This window comes from Trachypithecus francoisi, unplaced genomic scaffold (genome assembly GCF_009764315.1).
Source record: "Trachypithecus francoisi isolate TF-2019V2 unplaced genomic scaffold, Tfra_2.0 Lachesis_group17, whole genome shotgun sequence".
NCBI lineage: Eukaryota > Metazoa > Chordata > Mammalia > Primates > Cercopithecidae > Trachypithecus > Trachypithecus francoisi.
Window position 1 is genome coordinate 68200738 of NW_022681462.1, and position 25277 is coordinate 68226014.

Sequence of the window (25277 nt, forward strand, 5' to 3'; positions counted from 1 at the left end):
TCAATTTGAATTACATAAGAGATCATGTATTTATAGCCTATAATAAACTATTTTAAGAAAGATGCAAATGGCAAGAAATCAAGACCAAGCAGAAAAAATTGTTTTAAAGCATATCCCAAAGTATTATACTGTGGGGTAAATATAATTCCTCCCAGTACTCTACACACATTCATCTTTAAGGAACTGCAGTAATTTTTGGATCATCTTGATGACCCTGGTTCATCAAGAGAAGATTAAACTTTGCTGAGCATACTGGCAGTATGCTAAGCTGTGAATGGATTGCGAGTTATTTTATGGAAACACACTATAATATACTTATTAATATTGTGTGGGCTAAAATGTAACAGGCCCAAGATTCAGCTCCTCTGTTTCTGAGCTGAGTTTTTCAATTTATTCTTTTCTTATAAAAACTTAATTTTTATAGGCAAGATCACCATTATTTCAAAGATTGATATACACTCTAGGTCAGTGTATATGTTGGAGAGATACATATATTACCATAGCACAAATAATCTTTCTAGGTTATTAGATGGTAATTCTATAGGAATTTTAACACAATGTGGATGCTATATATGCAATATAAGAATGAACTTTATTCTACACAATATTCTTATGGTAAATGGAATATAAACTCCAAATGAAAGTGAAGTTATTCATGTAGCAATTTAATAAAAATCCAAAGAAATAAAGGTAATGGAATTTGGGGGTGATGATTATAATAGATGGTCTTTAAAGCTTCAATATAGGATCAACAAGATTTTTCTTATTTAGGAAAACTATTTAACGAAATGCAAAGACTTATAAATGAAGATCCAGGAAGTTGGTTGAATGCCATTTCAATCTGGAAAAATCTTCTTGAACTTGATGCAAAAAAGGAAAAACTTTCTCAGAGAGATGATAACCAACTAAAAAGAAAAGTGGGAGAAAATGAAATCATCATTGCAAAGAAATTAAAAATAGAACAAATGCAAAAGATAGAAGAGAATAGGGACTGCCAGCTGGAAAAACAAATAGAAGAAGAAACTCTGGAGCAAAGAGGTGTTACCACTAAAAGCAAAAACTTTCAAGAAGAATTTCAGAATGACATAGAGAAAGCAATTGATACTCATAATCAGAAGGACTTGACTTTCAGAGTATCTTGTCGCTGCAGTGGAACTATTAGAAGGGCCTTCACTGCACAGGTATGCTTGCATCCCAAAGTGGAGTCTGTCGCCCAGGCTGGAATACAGTGGCATGATCTGGCTCACTGCAACCTCCCCTCCCAGGTTCAGGTGATTCCCTTGCCTCAGCCTCCTGAGTGGCTGGGATCACAGGTGTGCGCCACTACACCCAAGCTAATTTTTGTATTTTTAGTAGAGAGAGGGTTTCACATTGGTCAGGCTGGTCTTGAACTCCTGACCTCAAGTGATCCACCCACCTCAGCCTCCCAAAGTGCTGGGATTACAGGCAGGAGCCACTGCACCTGGCCTGCGGGTCCCATTTTTTTTTAAAGAATTACTCTTTAGATTGAAAATGAGATGCAAACCTCTCACAGAACGAATAACTAGGCCCAGACAATTAGTTCTTATGTTTAAGAGGAATGGTATGCCATTCCAAGTAATTACTTTCTTATCCTTTGTGCCTAAAAATTTCCTTAAATCTACAGATGTCCTTTGTATTTGGAAATCCTGATACCATAGTCCTCAGCTTTTGGGGTTTCTCTTCAGTTCAGCTTTGTGCTTATTCAGTGGCTACTCTGCACAGGTCCTGGGATTGTCACCAGGACCTAGACTGCAAATGCACGTGAGGTCTCAGCAGTATAGAGAAGAGCGAACACCACAAACTGGCCATCACCAAACCTCATCAGTTGGCCCTTACAAAGTTCAGTGATGTTAAAGGCCATTGGTCTGAATACTTTATCAACCTTAAAATCAGTCAGACCCTAAAGGGTGAGTCTAATGATACTAATCTGGTAATTTTTAAACACATAGGCTTATAGTAGCTGAAATAGTTATCTTTCAGCTTGCATCTGTTTCCTGAAACCCAGAATGATCATATTTATCAGGTTATAATCTAGTTATTTCATATGCCTAAAATTACAAGAATAGAGATTATGCATGAGTAGATGTTAATGCCATGGAGTGTATTAGGGGCTAGGGCAGGTAAAATACAGCCTTACTGCCTGGAATAGAAAATGCTTTCATGTACGATTTTAATATCAGAACTCTAAATTACTGTCAGATAGCCTGACTTGATTTTCTTATAGGCTACTCTGTTAGTTTTGCTTACATTTAAACTTAAAATTTGCATTTTTAGTATTCTTTTCTTTAACTTGCTACTTTTCCAGGAGGTAGGAAAAGTAATTGGAATTGCTATTATGAAACACTTCGGATGGAAAGCAGATTTGAGGAATCCAAAATTAGAGGTAATGAGTATTTGTTTTATTTTATATACTTGTAACCTAATTCTTTAAAGACAGTGTCCTGTATTCTTATCATACCTTTCCATTTTATTTTGCAGTTGTAAAAAGTATATCGACAGGGATCCAGCAGTCCGTTTTATCTTTAGTAGTAGAATAGAACAGATAGTTTTGCTAGCAGTTTTCACTGTGAAAATGTCTTATCCAAACTCCAAGAAAAGATTTTTTGGAATGAAGTTATCTGGTCACAGTTGAAGAAAAAAAGTTTATTATTATGAGGTTACAGCGATGTTCTCTATAGTCTCTATAATACATACAATCTATGATTTAAAAAACTTTAGCTAATGTTTAAAAATTGATAACAAAAGCCCTGCACAAAATTCAATAGTATGTTAATAGCGGCTTTGTTATGGATATGGGATTATGTTTTTATTTTCCAAAATTAATTTAATAAGGTTACCCTATTTTTAATTGGAACAACTATTTGTATGGGGAAACAAAAAATATTCTTTGCTGTTTTTTGAAAGCCATCTTGTAAAGTTGACGTAACCAATAATTTTCATGATTAATTCATAAATTTATCACTTGTTATGTAGGTTTAAATGGAGTAATAACTGGACAAATCAGAACATGGTTGTTTTATTTTTAGATTTGCTTTTGTCTGACATTTTTCACTTTAAAAAAAATACCTGGTATATATTTTTTATTGTTTGTCATACTAAATATTTTGATCCCAAGAATGTTTTGACATACAAGTATCTTTCTCTTACCTGCACCTTTCCAAATCTTAATCATCTCCTCTCTGTGGCTTTCTTGTCCCCATCTCCCTGAGTCTATCTCGTTGTCTCAGAATCATTTTTCTCATAGATTATCTCATGAATAAATATAGCAAATTCAATTTCTATCAGCCATTTAATGCAATTAATAGCTATTATGGATAGAAATAATTAACACAAAATTGGAAACACAAAAATCACATGTAGTAAAGTTTATGACTAAAAAATTGACAGAAGAATCAAATCTCAACAAATTTCCTTCTGCAAAAATGATAGGAAAACATTTATAGTGGGGGAGGCTATTCTTAATAACATTCAATATGTAAACATGTCATATCTTTAGAATAAATTGTCAATAGAAAGTAATTCTAATTTGCTAAAATGCATAATGTATAAAATTGGGAAGTTTAGCTGTGATGTATCAGTTAATCAAGTAATTAAGTTGACCAAATGGAATCACTCCAGGTAAGCCTTTTCTTGATGAAAGTAATCAATTTTGGAATAATTCTGATTAAGCTGCTAATATTTAAAGTTATCTTGGAATGAGACTATCAGGGACCAGATATTCTTGAGATTCAAAACAGCATTTAAAATATTCTGTAAACCTTATCAGACTACAAAAGAAAGATTCTAGCTTTTAAAATTTGTGTTGACTACTAATTATAATGTGGGGCACTTAAATACTCTTCTGGACCTAACAGAAGAAAGAAAATAAAGAGAGACAGAAACTTACCTATAGAGAAAAGAGCACCCTTGCTGCCATATATTTGACCTAAACAAAGTTTTCTGTTACCCTGAAAGTATTTGCAGCCTCTGATAGCCCTGTGTGGCCTCACATCCTATTTGAGGTTAGAATTAGGGTGGATTTAGAAAATCTTCTCTAACGCAAAATACTGAAGTCTGGTCCAGTTATGATAATTCCGATAATCTCTAGGAAGAAAGTTGGTTCTGAGTTGTTTGTAACATGACTCTCCTGTATAACAATTTGACCTCCAAATTTTTCTATGAAATGTACTTAAAATTTAGTTTCCTTCTGCTTAAGAAAAAAAAGATTATAGAACATTTTTTTTCTAGATAGGATGAATAAGGCCTTGGAGTTTCTTTTTAAAACATAGGTCATGTAAGTTTAAAATGGAAATTTCAAATTGTCAATACTTTGGTAATGATGTTTCTTATTCCATTCTAACTTCTGTGTTTATTCTTTCAGATCTTTATACATCTAAATGACGTTTACTCTGTGGTGGGAATTCCTGTGTTCAGGCAGGTATTCTAAGCTTCAAGTTTGTCCCATAGGACAGATTGTTAAATTGAGAACTTATGTTTTTTATTTATAGCATGAATGAAGCATTGATATAATAGAGAAGGCTAAAGGCAAAGCATTTGAATTCTTTGTTTAAGACAATAAAATATTTTCATGGAACTTAGTGGATGTGATTTGAACTGACCAGTTAGAGCTGGGAAATATTTGATCATGGTAATCTACTGATTACCATGATTAATACTGAAAATTATGTCTAGTTCTATTATTAAATGATTTTCACAGCCCCATAACTATACCTAAAAGGCTTCTAGGCTGCCCTACTCCAGCGCCTTTAATTTAACAATTTTGCCTATCTGGCTTTTTAAAATTCTATGACAATTTTAAAGACAGGGTGGGGAAAACTAAAAGATGGACATATTTCAGCAATTATAATAATAAGTATAATTATTGATGGTCACCAAGACGAAAGTAGGAAACACTAGCAAAACAAGCAAAAAATATGTGCATTTTTAAATTTATAAAGTAGTTAATTTTTAAAAATATTTTGACTCCCAAAAAGTGAGCCTAAGTGTCTAAAAAATTTACTTAGATACCAGGCGCAGTGGCTCACGCCTGTAATCCCAGCTCTTTGGGAGGCTGAGGCAGGCAGATCACGAGGTCAGAAGTTCGAGACCAGCCTGACCAATGTGGTGAAATGCTATCTCTACTAAAAATACAAAAATTAGCTGGGTGTGGTGGTGGGTGCCTGTAATCCCAGCTACTCAGGAGGCTGAGGCAGGAGAATCACTTGAACCCGGGAGGCAGAGGTGGCCGTGAGCCAAAATTGCGCCACTGTACTCCAGCCTAGGTGACAGCGAGACTCTGTCTCAAAAAAACAAAAAAAATTTAGGAAGACTATCTCACCCCTAGCACTGCTGAGTGTGGTATTAATTAGATTCTTACCACCAAATAAAATAACTCATTTTTAAATTATTATATATAAAAGTGCTAAATTTTGTGCTCTTTATTTAACTAGTATAACCTTAATGTTTTTAAAAGGTATTTGATTATTTAAAATTATTTTAATGCTTGCTAGAAACATTCAAAACGTCATGCCATGGCATTTCAAATAATAATGTACCTTAAAGTTTACAAATAAAAGATAATGTATCTGAAAATTCAGACTCAGACCTTGAGTGAGTACTGGTTGAAAATGAGGTTACAATAGATGCTCTGTGTTTAGTCAGTTTGACTACCTCAGTGTAGGAAGGAAGCAGTCTCAGTGATGAGTGTTGGCTAAAAAGAACAATTTGCTGGGACATGGAAACAGAGACATGAAGACTTGCACAACAGATAGCACTGGACAAGAGAAGTGACAGTGGATATCAGAAACTGCAACCTGGTGACCCTAACAACAGAAGAAAGTCAGAAATGATGAAACAAAGAGCAGCCATGAAGTTGGAGGATCACATAAAAATTTGTCCCAAGTTCCTAAAGACATTGTTCATATTTTGAGCTTTACTTTCTTTAAAGAAAAAAAACATTTGGATATCAATAGCCCCATGAAGCATTAACTGTTATATAGCTGGTGTCACACTATACGCATCACCTACTACAGTATAGCATAGCAGATAAGAACTGTGGACTTGAATTCTGTCTTCACAAATTATTATAACTCTGCAAGTTTAGACAAATTATCATATTTCTCTGCTATAAAATCAGGAAAATAATAGTACCTACTTTATAGCTTCATCCTTGGAATTAGATAACCCACATGAAAATCTTTGCTACTGTTCCTAGGATACAGTAAGCATTGAATAAATTTCAACTTTTTTATTTTTGAAACAGTTCAGCAAGTAGGAGGGGAGGGGAGAGGCATTTACTGGAGTAAGATGAGTTCAATTAATTTTAGTTGAAGCGTTAGTTGTACACTTACTGTATGCAAAAAATTGTGCTAGATGCCCAAAGTTCAAAGACGAAAAAGGATGAGTATTAATTTCAAGGAATTCAGTCCAGTGGTAGCACAGATCTGTGATGAATGTTTGACTAGAGTTAGGAAAGAGAACCTAACTCTAATTGAGGACCTGTGAGCAAAAAGATAAAAGATTGTCCCTAAGAGGAGACTTGCCAGCAATAAGAAAGGGTATATCATGTGGGCAAGAGAAGGAAAGGATATTACAGGCAAGGAATCTCTGTGCAAAGGCACAAGGTGTAAGGAAGCTGGATTTACATGGGGGATGGCAGGTAGTTTCAGTGTAGCTGGGACATAGAGAAAGTGGTAGAAAATTAGAAACAAGCCATGAAGTGCCTTGTAAGTATGTTAAACAGCTTGGATGTTATCCTAAAAGCAATAAGAATTTGAAGCAGAAGAGTGAAATGATCAGATTTCTGATTTCAAAAATATTACCAAGAAAACTATATTTTTGAATGAAAGAGAAATAAAAAGAGAGAATGAGAGGATTTAAACTCTTGGAGGTAGCAAAAAGGCCATGAAATCAAAAAATAGTTAAGGGGTCTAGAATAATTTCAGATTTCTGATTTGAACAATTAGTAAATACTGGTATTACTCGCTGAGATACAAAATGTAGCGAAAGAAAACAGTGTATTCATTGAAAAATGTCCCAGTAGATATTTGAAGTTACAGATCGAGAGTTCAGGTGACAAGTCTAGACTGAAGAGGTAGATTATGGTACCCAATATATGGATAGTAAGTGGCACAAGAAAATGAAGAAACATATCAATATATGAAATCCAGGAGAGTGTATTCAGTTTATACCTGTTGACTTTGTACTACTTATCTTCCACATAAAAATGTTCAAGTACGTATTTGAAGATAAAGATCTGGAGGGTTCAGGTAACAAGTCTAGGCTAGAGATACAGATTAGGACATCTTTGTCTTGGTGGTACAAGGTATACAAGAAAATAAAAAAGAAATGCACACATGCAGAGAAGATCAAAAACCACATTTATTTTTGAACCGTGTACATTAGCTAGATTCTGTGAAAGTAGAGCATTATTTTTATTTTTAAGGAGTTTATTTCTGAACTTGCCTTCTTCTGAATAATTGTATTATGCTGATATAATGGGGCCCTTTTGTTGAAGTAATGAGATAATTTTGCCCAGGTTTAAGCAAAATGTGAACATTCACTTTTGTCAAATATTGACAGAATTCTGTCCCATAAAAACTTCTATTAGCAAAAATATATACATAGTTGTTGAAACTTTGAAAGGTTCCATATAAATTCCTGCTGCTTATAAGAGCATTTTTTTCATATATATGGACAAAGCTGGTTTTCCATACTACATCTCCCTTTTTGGTATCTAGAATGCAAACTCTGTTTTATAGTTTTGGCATCTAGAATGTAAACTGTGTATTATAGCTTTGGTATCTAGAATGCAAACTGTGTTTTATAGCAAGATAATTGCTAAGTTCACCCTGCAGAAGCAAAATTCACTGGCCAAAATATTTTATAGTGTTTCTACCTGCCAGTTTACATCCCTGATTCCAAATGTATATATACAGTACTGTTTACAATGTGAATTATTTCTTGAAAAAACCTTATTAAAAAGCCAAACTCCCATGGGTTTGCCATGTAGAACTTCCTCATTATAATAGTAAGTATACAATTACAGTTCTATTTTAAAGGGATATGTCATTTAGTTCTAAGATTTTAAGAGGCTTGCAACAAATACAAAAACAGAATAAGTTAAAGTCAAAGAAAAATGAGAAACAAAATTATGAAAGAAATAAATGTTTAACATTCACATACCTAGAATTCTGTTGAACAACTTTAAGGAGGGTTTGAAGAACATCGTGGCTTTCCGTAAAGTTCGTAGAAGACCTCTCTTGGTGGCTTTGGAACAAGCCTACCCCAAAACAAACCAGCACACATTCTTGATATCATGTCTTCATACCTTACCAACAAATTGTAGAAGTGAACTAGAAAAGCCTGGAAAGTTGAAATTTCCAAGGAGATTCTGCTTGTTCATTACATTGGAAAGACAGAAATGATAGATGACATTTTGAAAATTTCTATCAAATCTGGAAACATGGATGTGATGGTGGCATTGATGAGGTGGAGGATAAAGTGTGAAGCGATGCTTGTTGGAGACCAGTGAACTGATTTGGGAGATGTCTGGTTTGGCCCATCATCCAGTAAATTATTTTAGACAGTGCAATGTCATGTTTCATTTCATCTTTTGGGGAAGATGCAAATAACCAAAAAACAGACCTACAAAAGGGACTTTTTATAGAAAACAGATTTTAAGGATTAGCATCCCTTCAGTTCTACTTCCCATACTACATTTATATCACAAAATAGTACATTCCCCTTCATGACTTCAGACAGCAAAAAAAGGTCTACTCTGTATGGGAAGACAGGGAAGTATAAGAAAGATTTTCCTCATGTGTAATTACATTTTTATACATTAAATACATGAGAGTGTAAATTTCAGTTGTCTAAAAATTTAACTTTCTGAAATTCCACACTAGCTGGGTATACCAACAAGGTGCCCATTAGAGAAGGAGTTTTCGTAATAAGATTGAAATATTCTCTAACTTAGGGAATACTTTAGTGTATGTTGGATGAATATGTTTAAATGATTCTCAGATTTGGACAAGTAAATCATTTTTATATCTTGTTCAGTGTGTAATAATATATAATCAGATTCTTTTCTTTGTAGGGTTCCTCTAGCCAGCAGAGCTTACATCAAGACAGCTGGACTGCGATCTACCATAGCGTGGGCAATGGCATCTCTCGCTGACATTAAGGTAAGAAAAATGTTTTCCTTCCTGTTAATAGCAAAGTTATTTTCATAATTAACTTACACAGTGTCTTACTGATGGATATTTGTATTACTTGCTTTCTCTTCTCTTAACGCTTTTTATTTAACTTCTTTTCTTTTTGCCATTATACTTACAAACTGCTGCAGTAATGCTTTTATATATTGTTGAACTTCTGAGAGTATTTTGGCTCTGAAAAGGCTGAGTCAGAAGTTAGCTACATTTCATCATTTCTAAGGTTTTGTGTCACAGTTAGGAAATGTGGCCTGTAAAACCTCTGGTTCTTGGATTTTAAGTTTTTTTCTGTGACCAAGATATTGGTCAATTTTTGTAAATGTTCTATGGACATAAGATGATTTTATCTTCTAGTGAAGAAATGTTCTCCATTATTTTTACTTACCGTGTGTTTCTCTGCTCCATTTTGAAAGAAGTTTTTGAAATCTCATTATATTGTATTTTTTTAAGTTTTTGCATTTTTATGAGTCGTTGAATTATTCAACTGCCGTGTGACTTGGTATATACATGTTCATGACTGTCAATACATCATTGTGAAGTGTGCCTTTTGTTACTTAAGTCCTGTTTATCTTGGTTAAGTTTAAATTTAAGTCTCACTGTCTTACTAATATTTTCACCCCTTTTTGTTTGCGTCAGCCTAATAGTTCTTTGCCACTGCTTTTTTTTTCAGCTTGACATACTTTCTTACAAACACACAGCTATTTTTACCCCACTCTGATGGTGTTTCAGTGAGAGAATTCAGTAAATGTTGTGGCAGATAGACTTGATTATATTCTTCCTATTTTTATTCTATTCCTACCTTCTCACACTTTGTTTCCTTCTCTTATTTTTGCTAGTTTGATCAAGTTACTTGCTAATCATTTGTCTTGCCCTGTTTGAGGCTTCTGCTCTGGTTTACTTGTTGCTTGGGTAAAGTCTTATCTTAGGTATTTTTCTCAAATGTGGTATTTAGTGATATACTGTCAGAATTTCTTTGTATCTTCAAATTTCTTCCTGTTATCGGGGTATATCTATCTTGGCTGGGTATAGGATTCCTGAATTGCAGTTCTTTTCTCTCAAAGGTCTACAGATGCTATTCCATTGTCATTTAGCTTCCGGTGGCACAGATGAGCAGACCATGCCAGTGGGATTTTTCTCTTCTCTTCGTTTGTAACTACGTGGTTCCTTGTTTTGGGAAACTTGTAAGGTGTTTGTCTTTAACCTTAAAGCCCAGGAATGTCACCAGAACATGCTTATGTGTATGTTTTCTATTTAGCCCAGACCTTGGTGAGTCTTAGATTCTGGCCACCACTTACTGGCTGGGAAGCTTTGGGCAGGATACTTAACATCTTTGTGCCTCAGTTTCTCATTTGCAAAATGAAAAGAGGAGTAATATCTCATGGGATCATGACAAGATTAAATGAATTAGCATTAATAAAGTGATTAGAACAGTGCCTAACATTCGGAAAGTGTCTAAGTGTTAGCTGCCATTTTGGTAATAATAAATATAACATAATACTAAAATTATAGTTAATAACTAGAACTATACTTACTATTTGGAATATATAATAATTATAAAAATTATTTATTTTTACTTCTCCGGCCTGAGCACTTTTTCTTCCATTAATTAATTATTGCCTCGACTATTTAGCGAATTTAACTTTAAACTAGTCTCTTTTTCCTACTTCTGAAATTCCTATTATGAATGTGTTAAGCTTCCTGGTTCTATCCTCCAAGTCTCCTATCCTTTTGACATGATTTCCATCTCTTTACATTTGCATTTTGAGTTATTCTTGAGCATTATCTTCCAAATTACAACAAGAGTCACAGAGACATGCTGTATTTTATTTATATTTTTAGATTAAAAATATCATAGCTTTTTAGCTTCATAAAGGTATGTGTGTCACATTTGAATATCTCTGAAAGCTCTTCTTTTATTCAAATATTGATCTGTGTCCTCCAGTAACTAGTAATTCTATTTTACTAGGTGTGTGTTCTGATTATTCTGCGTATTTACTCTAAAACTACTGAGGGACCTCTTCCTTTTTTTTCAGATGTACCGTTGGTTTTTGTTTGTTTGTGTGTTTTGTTTTAGCTTGCTGAGGCTAAAATGTGACTGTTAAGTATTTTAAATGGCCAGAATCCTATAAATGGTAAAAGGTAAATGGATCTCTGGCACCCCAGGCTCAGCAGTGTAAGGAGAATCTGTCAGTCCTGCTGAGATACCTGGAAGAAACTTCTCTAGTCACTGACCTCTCTTTGGGTCCATAGATCTCTGAAAACCAAGCTCTTCCCTAGTTCCACTGATTATCCCCTCGGGGTTCCACTGCTGTTCTCTAATCACTACACAACCCACAGCAGGGAGGTCCCATCACACACGTTCCTTTTTCTGGGACTGTGACGGAACCTCAGGCTTCTCTTAGCACTAGTTGCCTCTAGGTCCGAGCATCACTTGGCTCAGCAGAGGCAGAAAGCTTAAAGTTGAGAGTGGAAGAGGGAGCCTCTTTCAGATTACCAGGTACCCAGAACCCATGATTTTGTTTGTTTGGTTGGTTTAAATCTTTTTTTTTTTTTTTTTTTTTTTTTTTGAGACGGAGTCTCGCTCTGCCACCCAGGCTGGAGTGCTGTGGCCAGATCTCAGCTCACTGCAAGCTCCGCCTCCCGGGTTCACGCCATTCTCCTGCCTCAGCCTCCCGAGTAGCTGGGACTACAGGCGCCCGCCACCTCGCCCGGCTAATTTTTTTGTATTTTTTAGTAGAGACGGGGTTTCACAGTGTTAGCCAGGATGGTCTCGATCTCCTGACCTCGTGATCCACCCGTCTCGGCCTCCCAAAGTGCTGGGATTACAGGCTTGAGCCACCGCGCCCGGCCGGTTTAAATCTTTAGTTCAGATTTTTTTAGTATAAAGAAAGAGGTATGGTTAATTTTTTCCCAAACTGCCAGTGGTTTCACCAGTTTGTATTTAAATATAAATTTACATAATCACCTACACATTTGAAATGTTACCTTTGTTTTAATATAAACATGTTTTTCAGAAAAGTCAAAAGTAAATGATCAAAAATATCCAAAGATAATGCTTAATAAAACTTTTCCTTACTGTGAATTTTCCCTGGGACTACAAAAAGTAAGAAATGTGTCTCTCAATGTGACCACAGGCCAAGGAGGTCTGTTAAAGAACCTGGGAAATGGCATAGTAGAGTTCTTTTGGAGGGAATGTGGTAGTGACCCACAGTCTGAGTGACCCCAGTATCCAACCTGATCCATTTCCCTCCTTGGAGCTTAGTACCCAGAGCAGTACACAGACAGCTCAGTCTTGGGTAGGCCTGTGCCACTAAAAATGAAATTTAAAAATGGGATGTTCGTTATTTATCATGTGTACTATAAACTGTTCTCCTTCCTACATATCATAACAAAGGAAATCAAGTTCTATAAATCTTAATTGTTGTTAAAAGTATGCAGAAATACTTCTCTACCTCAGCCTGTGTCTACAAGTGTCATGGCAAGAAAAGGTCCTAAGGTAAAATAAAGCCATTTAAAGATACTTTAGGTCATTGAACACAAACCATGGGAGAGAAGGAGCATAGTGTATGGCACATTTGAGATCCTAATAAAGATGGGTTCTCATACTATTAACAATTTAACAACAAAATTTACATTTAAATTTTTCCTTGTGCTCCTTACTGCCCCTTCATGGGGGATTTGTATGATACCCTCTTTAAAATTTAGTACCAAGGAAGGCTTCTGTCTCCTGAAGAACATTTTGTTTCTTTCCATTAGGTACCATATGGCTGTGGCTGAAACCTGGCTGTCCACTCAGGACTCTGCTTCCTCTGTAGACATATCAAGTGGTGGATGTTTTTTCTCCCCTATCTTGAGCACCACTGGGCCTGAGAGTGGGGTACGTTCCTGCTTGCTCCTTCTTGCCCCTTCTAGACAATTATTTTCTTCCTTCTGCCCAGAACCTCACAGTGCCTTTGAAGCACATGCCATCAGATCACCCCAGTCAGAGCTCTCTCCCTTTCATTCCTGTAAGAGTACAGGCCATTATTGCATCATGATTCTTTGGTCTCTGTAACCATTCAGTAATCTTACTCTTCATTTCTTGGCTTCCCTATTCATCTGTTGTAGTCACATCCTAGATCTTGTCATACCCAGAAGGGTATCTTTTCCAGAAATCTCAGTTTCAGGAATCTTGTTCTTAACTACTTCCTCTTTCCTATTTACTTCCTCTGCTACCCGAACACAAATCTTTAACCCCACGGGGCCCTCTAGTCATTTGACCCAACCCCTGTTCTTACCACCTGTGCTCATCCCTCCTTCACAGCTTGGATTTTAATAAGTTTGAACATTATAGTCATTAGTCATTTCCTTGCCCATACTTTTAACTCTCTTCTTTCTTTTTATCCCTTTTTTTCCTTTTTTTTTTTTTTTTTTTTTGAGACAGAGTCTCGCTCTATCGCCCAAGCTGGACTGCAGTGGTGCGATCTCTGCTCACTGCAAGCTCTGCCTCCCAGGTTCACGCCATTCTCAAGCTCCCTTCCTTCTTATTTGACTTAAATAGTAGAATCAGAAGAGAACCTCTACATGTTCTCCTCACCAAATCTACCAACATACCAGAATCTATGCCTACATACTCTGCCTTATTGTCGTTACAATAAGGGAACTGTCCTTGTTCCATGCTAATACTTGTGTGCCGGATTCCATTCCCTCTTATAGACTTAGAAATTTTTCCTTCTACTGGGTCATCCCCATCAGCATGTACACCTGCTGAAATATCTTTCAACTTAAACGAATGAAAACCCTCCGCTGAAGCCATACATCCCTTCAGCCACCACCCCCTTTTCTGCTTCCCTTTACAGAAAAAGTCTTTAAAATAATTATCTACATTGGCTGTCTCTACCTCCTTTCTTCCCATTCTCTCATATAGCAGCCTCCATGGGGCTTTCATCACCAACACTCCACTGAAACTGCTCGTCTCACTCACCCGCCTGTCACTCCGACACTGATCACTCTCCTTCTTGAAGCAGTTTCTTCACTTTGTTTCAGGACCACTACTCTAGGTTCTGCTCCTATTATCGGAATGAGCTGCTTCTCAGTGTGTGTGGCTGATCTTCCTCTTCCAAACATATGAACTTGAGAGATCACCAGGGGCCAATTCATAGACTTCTCTTGTTAAACTTCTCTTGCTTTCTAGATGATCACATCCAGTTCTGATGCTTTAAATATCATTTATAAGCTGACTGGCACTGACTGTTCCCAAATTCCTATCTGTATCCTGAACCTCTCCCTTGAACTGTAGACTCATGTGCAGTGACTCACTTGACATTCACACTTGGAGGTCTAAGAGGTATCTCAAAATTAACAAGGCCAGAACTATACTCTTGTCTCCCGCAAAGTGTCTTCTCCCCAACTCTTCCCATGTCAGTAATAGCCAACTCTATTCTTCCAGTTGCTCAGCTCAAAAATTTTAGGCATTCCAGACTGTTGTCTTTCATTAACATTCCACATCCCGTCCATTTTTGGCTCCACCTTTTAAAATATGTCTAGAATCCAACCATTTCTTACCACATCCACCAATTCCACTCTTAACTCAAGCCACCATCATCTCTTGACTGGACTCTCTAGCACTCTTACTCTTCTATGGTCTGTCCTCTGCAGAATAGCCAAAATGATCCCTCTGAAATGTAATGTCATAGGACTCCTGTCCTCAAACCCTCCAATAGTTTCCCATCCTTCAGAATAGAACCAGAATCCTTACACCACCTACGAGATCTGGCATGCTGTGATTTTCAGAGTGAGAGTAAGTCGTTTTTTCTCCCAATTTCCTGTTTTCCTCCCAGGTACAGATAGGATTATACTTTCCTGGCCCCTTGACACTGTGTGCCATGTGACTAACATGCTTTAGCCAGTTAAATGCTGGTGGAAGTGATGTGCATCGCTTTCAGGTGGCACCTTTCTGAGCCAGTGGACAATTTGTCATGCTTTCTTTCCCTCTGCCACAGTGATGGCAGCACTCAAGATGATGATTGCTCGTCAGTTTGGGTTCCAGAGTGAGGAGCAGAGGCCCCAGGTGCCCTAATATGGGCATACGGTGTGAGCTACTTGTTTTAAACCTCTAGGATTTGGGGGTTGTTACAACATGCAGCATAACCCAGCCCATCTTCACAGAATCCCCTTGCTCCCTCTCTGGGGCTTTCACCACCTTTTCCTCCTTACTCACTGGGCTTTGGCCAGAATGGCCTTCTTCCTAATTTATAAACCTGCCGAACACACTCCTGCATTAGGGCTTTAACTACCTGAAATTCTTAATAAAGTGTAAAAAGTAACCTTTCTTCTTGAAATATTGATTCCTCAAGTTTAGGTTTCTTTTATAATACCTACTATGGTAGTCTTAATAATACCAAATTAATATTTCTGTCTGCAGGCTGGTGCATTTGTTTTAGATCCAATGTGTGGACTTGGAACAATACTTTTGGAAGCTGCTAAAGAATGGCCAGTGAGTTCTGAAGTTTGGTAAAGCAAGCAATTTATCTACTTTAGTCAGTATATATAGTATAATCACCAATTATTTACAAGTAGAGTGTCTATTTTGGGATTATTCTTTTTAATTATTTGAGTTATTCACTATACTCAAAATAGATTGTGAAGGATTAATTATATTGCTATGTTATTTATTTAAATACTATGAATTTAGGAAAATATGACAGAATTCTAATCATTAGTCATGACCTAGGTTATACTAATCCTCAAATTCTTTACACATTTGTCATTGTAAAATATTCACAGATTTTTAAAATTTTAACAAAAACTTTACATTTTTTGATATTATCATTTTAAAAGAATACCCTAAATGTGTTTTGACCTTAATTTAAAATCTACTAATTTCACTTCCATCATTTGAGAAAATGCAGGTTGATTTTCTTAACTACATAAAATGTGTAATAATTTTATTTATGCTTAAAATATTCTTTCTTTCCCCATAGGATGTGTATTATGTAGGAGCTGATGTCAGCAACTCACAGTTACTAGGTACTTGGGACAATCTGAAAGCTGCAGGCCTTGAGGATAAAATCGAATTACTTAAAGTCTCTGTTATAGGTAAGCTACTAAAAATGCAAAACAATTGAGAAAATGAACAATGTAAATATATTTAGAATCATACAAAACTAGACTCACTGTGTAAAGGTTGGTTTTACCCTGTAATATATCTGTGGGACTAATACTCAGTTTACTTATAATAGTGTAACTTTTATTTTCAAAGGGTTCATAATTGGGAAGCGAAACAATAAGCATGTAAAGCATGACTTAAAATGTGTTTGTTAAAGAAAAAAAAAGTATTTGTTGCATCTGAACCATTTCTCATATCAGAACCAGTGATCAATTAAGATAGCCATAAAATAAGCAGTGTAATAATTCTTTGAATTTCTTTTGAATAAACTATATGAACTGTTATTGCCTCACATTAGACAGTATCCCTGAGATACATAGGAGTAAGCTAACTACCCATCCCAATTTGCTAAACCAGGACTTTCAGTGCTAAAATCAGCAAAGTCTAGAGTAAACCAGGACAGTTGGTCACCCTGTGAGGTAAAGGGAAAGTATTACCCCCTGTTTAATGAAGGGGAGTCAGCAGTGATACACGTGACTAGGAATCAAGTCTACTGAGGCCAATCAAAATAGTATTTTCAGCCAGGTGCAGTGGCTCACACCTGTAATCCCAGCACTTTGGGAGGCCAAGGAGGGCGGATCACAAGGTCAGAAAATCTAGACCATCCTGGCTAACATGGTGAAACCCCGTCTGTACTAAAAAGACAAAAAATTAGCTGGGCGTGGTGGCGGGCGCCTGTAGTCCCAGCTACTCCGGAGGCTGAGGCAGGAGAATGGCATGAACCTGGGAGGCAGAGCTTGCAGTGAGCTGAGATCGTGCCACCATATTCCAGCCTGGGCGACAGAGCAAGACTCCATCTCAAATAATAATAATAATAATAATAATAATATCTTCCTGAGGTCCATGGTATTTAGACTATTTTTAAAAACTATTCCTTGTTTTATTCCCTGTTCCCCAAGTATATATCTCTCCCTTAAATCATGAGTGCATTTAATTCCCAGTTAAGTACATTGTATTCTGTTGACAGTGATAGGTAGTAGATAGTTCTCAATATCAAACCTATAATCAGGAGGAATATAATATTATTTTAAAAATTTTGTTGTAGTGGAAAAGTAGTAAAGATGAGTATCAACAGAAGAAAATACTAGGATAACTTGCATAAAAGCACAGTAAAGCATCCCCAAAGAAGAAATTGTCTTGTTGATTGAGATCTCATAGTTGTTTACTGTTCTGCTAAGGTTTTTAATAGGACTCTGTGCGGGAGACACAAGTTTCTAGAGCAAACTAAGGGGTGACTAGACTGCAGGCTTTCATGATCCCTAATTTCTTTAAGAATGCTATTTCTTTGAAACCTTTAAGAAAACTGAAATTGCTTCATAAGTTGTTCCAGAGCAGTGAGTTTTCAATCCCTTTACGTTCTCCAAAGCACCTTGTAGGCATGAGGGAGGGAGTACTGAGTTGGCCATTGGACCGCTGTTGCACTCCCAGCTCCACTTTTATGTATTTTCACTTTAGGGGGCATTTTCTATAAGATTTCATTTAAAAAATGGAAGTGCTCCACTGTTTGTGTATGTTTTTTGTTTTGTTTTGTTTTGTTTTTTTTTTTTGAGACGGAGTCTCGCTCTGCCGCCCAGGCTGGAGTGCAGTGGCCGGATCTCAGCTCACTGCAAGCTCCGCCTCCCGGGTTCACGCCATTCTCCTGCCTCAGCCTCCCGAGTAGCGTTTTAAAGGTTCTCTGTGGCACCAGGTAACTGCATAAATCTTCGTTTTTGAAAGGATTCCTCTTAGACTTTAGTGAGGGAAGGATGGAAACAAAGAGACTAGTTAGGATACTGTTGCAACTCTAGTTATAATCCAGGTAAGAAATGACAGTGGCCTGGTCCAAGGTGGTATTCAAGGAGGTGTTGAGAGAAGGTCAGATATATATTTGGCAGACAGAGCCAACAGGATTTGTTGTCGGATTGGATGTGGAGTATGAGAGAGAACATTCTAGGCTTTCTGGCTTGAGCAGCTAGAGGATGGAGTTGTCATTACTGAGGTGGGGAAGACGGATGGTGGATCAAGTTAGAGTTTAGGACCTGTTAAATTTCACACAATTATTAGACTCTAAATGAAGATGTCAAGTTAGTACCTCAGTATCCAAATCTGGAGTTTAGGGGAGAGGTTGAGCATCACCGGTATAGAGAACATTTAGTTTCATGAGATCTCCTAGGGAGTGAGTTTAAGTAGAGAAGGGAAAGGGGACTGAACCTTGGAGTACTCAGATGCTTGGACTTCGGGAAGGTGAGCATCTGGTAAAGGAACAGCCAGTGATGTAAGAGTGTAAGAATCCGGGGAAGAAAGAAAGATCAGCTGTGTCAGCTGCTTCTCATTGTTGGAGTACGATGAGGCCTGATGACTGCAGAAGTCAAGGGCAGCTTCCCTGGAGGGGCTCTTGAGAGAATGGGAGGAGATAACTTGAAGACAACAACTAGTTGAGAGCATTCTGTTGAGCAGTTTGGCTAATAAGGAGAGCATAGAAATGGGGCGGTAACTGAAAGAAAGGATATTGGGGATCAAGCAGGGAATTTTTTGAAGATAGAAATTAGAATTTTTTTGTATCTAGAATGTTTGATCTCACTAACAAGAAAAATCAAATGAAAAGGAGAAATTTGGCATTACGGAGGAGAGAGGAGAATCACTTGTCTGCTCTATCCAGGCCCTAAGAAAGGATGGGATCCAGTGCCTGAGCGGTTGAGCATGCACTTCTAGGAGCAGGGGAAGGCAGAGGGAGGAGAATGGACCTTAAAACAGGTCACACATTATAATTTTTATTACAGTTTTTTCAACTGTACACATTTGATAGTTTGCTTACATTTACGTTTCTTGACTACTGAGAGAAACTTTTTCATATTATATCATTTGTAGATGATTCTTCTGTGAATTGTTTTTAGGATAACTTTCTGAAGGAAAGAATAAAACATCTGTTTCAGGTTATTTCATCATCACCTCTTTAAGTTTCAGTCTAGGAGGAACTATGTCTTGCTAATACAGGGGCCAATTTTAACTAATAATTAGCCCTTTATTGCACCTACTTTAGAGGTAGACATTCAGGCTAGATAAAAGCATTTATTTTCTTCATTAATTTGGTTTTTAAAAGCTCTAATTATAAATACAATTTAGAGTGTTGAGATCTACGAATCCCTTAAGGGATCTCATGCCTTTTTACTGTAGGAATTAAGAACACTTACTGACTTTAAGAGTCACACCAAGTATAAATCCTAGCTCTACCATCATTTTTCCACTGTGTGACCTTCAGCAGAAAAACCGGACCTCTCTTTATTTTCTCATCTGTAATATGAAGATTATAATGCCACTCCATAAAGCTGTGATGAGGATTTATTACGTAAACACACAGAGTACAGTGTCTTAACACACAGTGTGAATTAGTAAGACATCTGTAAGCATTGGTATGTTGGTATATCTAGGAAGTTAGTAATATTCATTCCCATTATGACTTACATTTCTGCAAAATCACAATCTTCACCTTGTGTGCTTTAATGACTTTATTTTTTCTACCTTTTTAATAAGCATTCACTTTGTTTTATAACCCTCAACTAATATAAAAAGAAATGATCTTAGCCGGGTGCAGGGGCTTTATGCCTGTAATCCCAACACTTTGTAAGACTGAGGCAGGCGGATCAGTTGAGCTCAGGAGTTTGAGACCAGCCTGCCCAACATGGTGAAACCCTATCTCTACTAAAAATACAGAAACAAAAAAATTAGCCAGGCTTGGTGGCTGTAGTCCCACCTACTCGGGAGGGTGAGGCAGAAGAATCGCAGAATCGCTTGAACCCTAGAGGTGAAGGTTGCAGTGACCCTAGATTGTGCCAGTGCACTTCAGCCTAGGTGACGTGGTGAGACTCCTTTTTTTTTTTTGAGACAATCTTTCAACATGAAGAAATCGTATGTATTTATTCCTAAGTTTTAGTCATTATGAAAATTTGGAATCAAATGAATATTATAAGTTATCTTAGGAAATAGCAATTAGTCATTAGGCTTTTTTAAATCTGCAGATATGTATACATTCTCAGTATAAGAAACTATAACAAACATATTTGAGCAAAAGAAACACATTTATGATTTAATTAAAATGGCAAAATTATAGCTAACAGGAAATATTTTCTTTCCTTCCGGTTAGGCATTCTGTAGCCTGTCACACATCACTTAAGTGTAGATTTATAACAAGGTTATTGGCAACAGTTGTGCTTTGTTCTCAAGTGTTTCCATTCTTGTAGTAAGATGGCATGCTTTTTTCAGGACACCCATAAGCACCCCATAATGTGGTGTTTGCATTTTCTCTCATACTGGTGTGTTTTCTCCTCTGCTGCCTCTCCTGCCTCTGCTGGCTTGGCCTTGGTGTTCTAGCCAGGTGTCTTATGGCCCGTGCCGCATACTGCAAGATTCATGAAGCTGCCAGGCTGCCCATTTGGGAAATCAGAGGGAAATGTGGAAGTGATGGGGTAGGTGTATATGAAATATATGTAGAAAATAGGGGATAAGTTCAACATAGAGAGTAGGTCACATGTTCTTGCTGCAAAAGCTTTATCATTTATTATATGGTATAAGTCCTTTTTTATTGTTTGGTAACACTTCTATTTTATAACAAACTCAGAAGCAATAAGGTTTTAAAAATGCATTTTTAATGAAAAAGTGTTGAGTTTCTATTTCTTAAGACAGCTGATGAACATATAATTGAGTCAATATTTGTTGATATTTACAGTCCTACTGTGAAGACCATGGCGATATCACTGACCAAATGAAACGAGTCTGTTTATAGAGGCATCAAGCATTTACCTTAAAACTCAGTAGCTCTTAAACAAATTTTTTGTTGTTGTTTTTTGAGACAGTCTTGCCCTGTCGCCCAGGCTGGAGTGCAGTGTGCAATCTCGGCTCACTGTAACCTCCGCCTCCCAGGTTCAAGCAATTCTCCTGCCTCAGCCTCCCAAGTAGCTGGGATTACAGGCACACGCCATCACCCCCAGCTAATTTTTGTATTTTTAGTAAAAACAGGGTTTCACCTTGTTACCCAGGCTGGTCTCAAACTCCTGAGCTCAGGCAATCCACCCACCTTGGCCTAACAAATTTACAAGAAAAAAGCAACCCCATTAAAAAGTGAGCAAAAGACATGAGCAGACACTTCTCAAAAGAAGACATTCATGAGGCCAACTAACATACTAAGAAAAGCTCAGCATCACTGATTATTAGAGAAATGCAAATCAAAACCACAATGAGATACCATCTCATGCCAGTCAGAATGACGGTTATTAAAAAGTCCAGAAACAGATGGTGGTGAGGTTGTGGATAAAAGGGAATGCCTTTACACTGTTGGTGGGAGTATAAATGAGTTCAACCGTTGGGAAGACAGTGTGGTGATTCCTCAAAGATCCGGAGGCAGAAATACCATTTGACCCAGCAATTCCATTACAGTGTATATATCCAAAGGAATATAAATCATTCTGTTATAAAGATACATGCACACGTGTGTTCACTTGAGCACTATTCATGATAGCAAAGACATGGAATCAACCCAAATGCCCATCAATGATAGACTGGATAAAGAAAATGTAGTACATATATACCATGAAATACTGTGTAAACATAAAAAGGAACATGATATTGTCCTTTGCAGGGACATGGATGGCTCTTGAAGCTGTTATTCTCAGCAAACTAACGCAGGAACAGAAAACCAAACACTGCATATTCTCACTGATAAGTGGGAGCTAAACGATGAGAACACATGGACACATGGGTGGGGGACAACACACACACGGGTCTGTCGGGGAGGCCGGAGGGGAGGGAGAGCATTAGGAAGATTAGCTAATGGATGCTGGGCTTATTACCAAGGTGATGGGTTGATCTGTAGCAAACTCATGCACCCTGCACATATACCCTGGTACTTAAAAGTTGAAGGAAAAAAATAAAAACTTAGTAATTCTAAGAATGCTAGGCCCAAAGCCAACTATTTATCACATGCAACTGAAGAAAATGCACTTAAAATATCACTCTGTGAAGTATGACTTTCCTTTTAGATCAAATGGCTGTTCTTGTAAATTTATTTTGCTCACATTCAATTGTGACTTTTGTTAGGTACCTAAGCAAAATGAAGCTGGTACTGTTAGTGTGCTGGCTTCATTCGCAGAAGATCTTTGCAGACAGTTAAGTGTTGCCAGTTTTGTATCAATATCATCACATGATTTAGGAAGATAATCAGTTAAGTCAATTCCAGTAGTAGCTTTGTTTCCTTTTTACCCTAATTCTTAGAAATTTCATAGGGTTTTTTTCTGTCAGATGTAACTTCTTTGTGAATGCTACTGTAAATTCAGTTTGGCATTGCCCATCTGTGTGTTTATGCATTACTGTGGTGGGCCACAACATCATGCTAAAAATTAATATTCTTACTAAAACCTATGGAGCAGAAAGGCACTTGAAATTTAATGTTACACCTGTATAAATCATAATCATCTCCCAACAGGCTGCAGTGTCCATTGAAATAGACATTTGTCAAAATAATTGAATTTTGTTTTTTTTTTAAGACAGGGACTTGCTCTGTCACCCACTAGAGTACAGTGGGCTGATTATAGCTTACTGCAGCCTTGAACGAACTCTTGGGCTCAGGCAGTCCTCCCATCTCAGCTTCCCAAGTAGCTGGGACTGTAGGAAGTGCTTACCACCATGTCTGGCTAATGTTCTTTTTTTAAAAAATAGAGATGGGGTCTCACTGTATTGCCCAGGTTGGTCTTAATTGATCCTCCCAGCTCAGCCTCCCAGAGTGCTGGGATTACAGGTGTGAGCCACCGCATACCTGGCCACTTTTTTTTTTTTTTTGAGACGGACTCTCACTCTATCGCCAGACTGGAGTGCAGTGGCGCAATCTCAGCTCACTGAAACCTTCGCCTCCTGGCTTCAAGCAATTCTCCCACCTCAGCCACCCGAGTAGCTGGGACTACAAGCGCATGCCACCACGCCCAACTAATTTTTGTATTTTAGTAGAGACAGGGTTTCACCATGTTGGCCAGAATGGTCTTGATCTCTTGACCTCATGATCCACCTGCCTTGGCCTCCCAAAGTGCTGGGATTACAGGCGTGAACCACTGCACCCGGCCTTCTTTTTAAAATATACACAGAATAGCTGAACTGCAACCTATTTGTGATGAAGATGACTGAATGCAAAAAAATACTTCTGCATAGCAGTACACTTTCTTTGCTTGTCCATCAGTTGGATTTTAAAGTGTAAGCCTTCAAAGAATTGCTCTATAAATCAGCCAAAGTGTCCTAGGATAGTGCTGTAAACTTTACCAAAAAAAAGTTGCCTAATTTTGATGGCATTTTATTCAGAATATACTAGAAATCTGTAATCAAAGGATTCAACAAATGAAGTGTCAAAATACATTAGGTTTGAATTTTTTGGTGAATTACAGTTGTTAAAAACAAAGCTGGCAGCAGGAAGACATTGATCATCTTTTCCTAAAAACCCAAAGGAAGAAATGAACAAATTACTGAAAGCTCAACAATGCACAAGACTTAATTATGAAATTCTGTAAATTTACTTTGGATATGGTATGGAAAGAATCTCCTGATGACTTTCCTTATTGTAATTGGGTAAATTTGTTGTCTAGAATGGAATGGAATGAAATTGTGAAGGCCTTAACTTTGTATCATCTAAATTTGGTAAAACAATTAAAAGAATAATAGAGGTAATTTGCGTTTTGTATTGTGAACATATTTGTCAAAGGCACTGTCAGTGGAGGGACTGAACTGGAGGGCTGAAATATTTGCCCTTCCCATATGAAAAAATTGAACTGAAATTATACTTCATTTACCAGAACTTGTTCAGATATTAGCACTGTAGGCAAATTATTTTTTCTCAAAAAAAATAGTCTTTTGTTAAACTTAAAAATTTCATTTTGCACAGATGTTTTTAGGGCCACCATAATAAGCCAGTTTATTGGATAGTAAATATTTCAAATATTTCAAGCATATGATTTTCATATAAAATAGTATAGTTATTTCTAGCATTCGCGTCTCAGAAATGTTCATTTGGTCTGTAAATTGTATGGTGACTCAATCCAGATGCCAGACTACATTTTACATGTTTAAGACTAATGTTTATGGACTACTTAAGACGGCAGATCGAAATTTCATTGGAAGCTTTACGCCCTCTTGTACTTACTGAAATGAGAAAAAGGATAGTAATCATCAAAAAAACAAATGCAACAACCAAACAAGAGAAGGTCATAATCGAATGCAATAAACCTCAAAATATATTTTGGCCACAATGGAAAGAAGATGTTACAGAGCATTTGACAATAGAAGAGTGGTTATTCACAAAGTTACCGAAGCAAAGTGTGACCCAAAAATATTATGCCTAACCAAAACATCATCTTAAAGCCAAACATTTTGAAATATGAAAAAGTTCAGACAACATTTCACAACTAAGCCCCTATGGGGAATAGTATTTAATCCAGGGATCAAGAGATTAATCAGCTGAGAAATGGAGAAAATAAAGGCAAAATGATTAGTGATAAGGATGAAATTAACTGTAGAACTAAGTTTAAACAATTATGGGAATTACTGCTAGGAGACAGAATATGAATATATTATAAACCTGGACAATAGAAAGAATAAACAGCAGAAAGAACAAGAAACAAAAATAGGAAGAAGGATATTCTCAATTTTATAAAAGTGCTCAGTGAACCTGGTCTTTAGTTTAAATATATGCATGAAAAGACATCTTGAAGGCCCATAAATCCCTTTGGAAGAAAGTATCTTGGGGCCATAATCTTGAGTTTTAGGGAATTTTTACCCATTTTTCTCCTGGAAGTAGGAAAAATAGGGCAGGTTTTTTTTCTTCAAAACAACTGGTATTTTAAAACTAAATTTTTTTTCATGTTCTTGAATCATCCTGCAGAGATGTAAAAAAGAGATGATTTTTACTT

At 36.9% G+C, this 25277-nt stretch overlaps 1 protein-coding gene across 14 annotated transcripts in view; it reads left to right on the plus strand.

The window, feature by feature from the left end:
- Nucleotides 1-25277, plus strand: part of THUMPD2 (THUMP domain containing 2) — a 41405-nt gene that overhangs the window by 8186 nt on the left and 7942 nt on the right. For 5 of the 14 annotated variants that reach the window (XM_033175925.1, XM_033175919.1, XM_033175918.1 and 2 more), the window contains 6 exons: nucleotides 772-1181; nucleotides 2327-2404; nucleotides 4382-4434; nucleotides 9098-9185; nucleotides 15616-15687; nucleotides 16175-16289. In XM_033175925.1, the coding sequence (XP_033031816.1) occupies nucleotides 772-1181; nucleotides 2327-2404; nucleotides 4382-4434; nucleotides 9098-9185; nucleotides 15616-15687; nucleotides 16175-16289 (816 nt within the window). Of the gene's footprint in view, nucleotides 1-771; nucleotides 1182-1743; nucleotides 1929-2326; nucleotides 2405-4381; nucleotides 4435-9097; nucleotides 9186-15615; nucleotides 15705-16174; nucleotides 16290-20706; nucleotides 20856-25277 lie in introns of those variants that run through there. The other 9 variants (XM_033175928.1, XM_033175929.1, XR_004428365.1 and 6 more) reach the window with 5 other exon arrangements.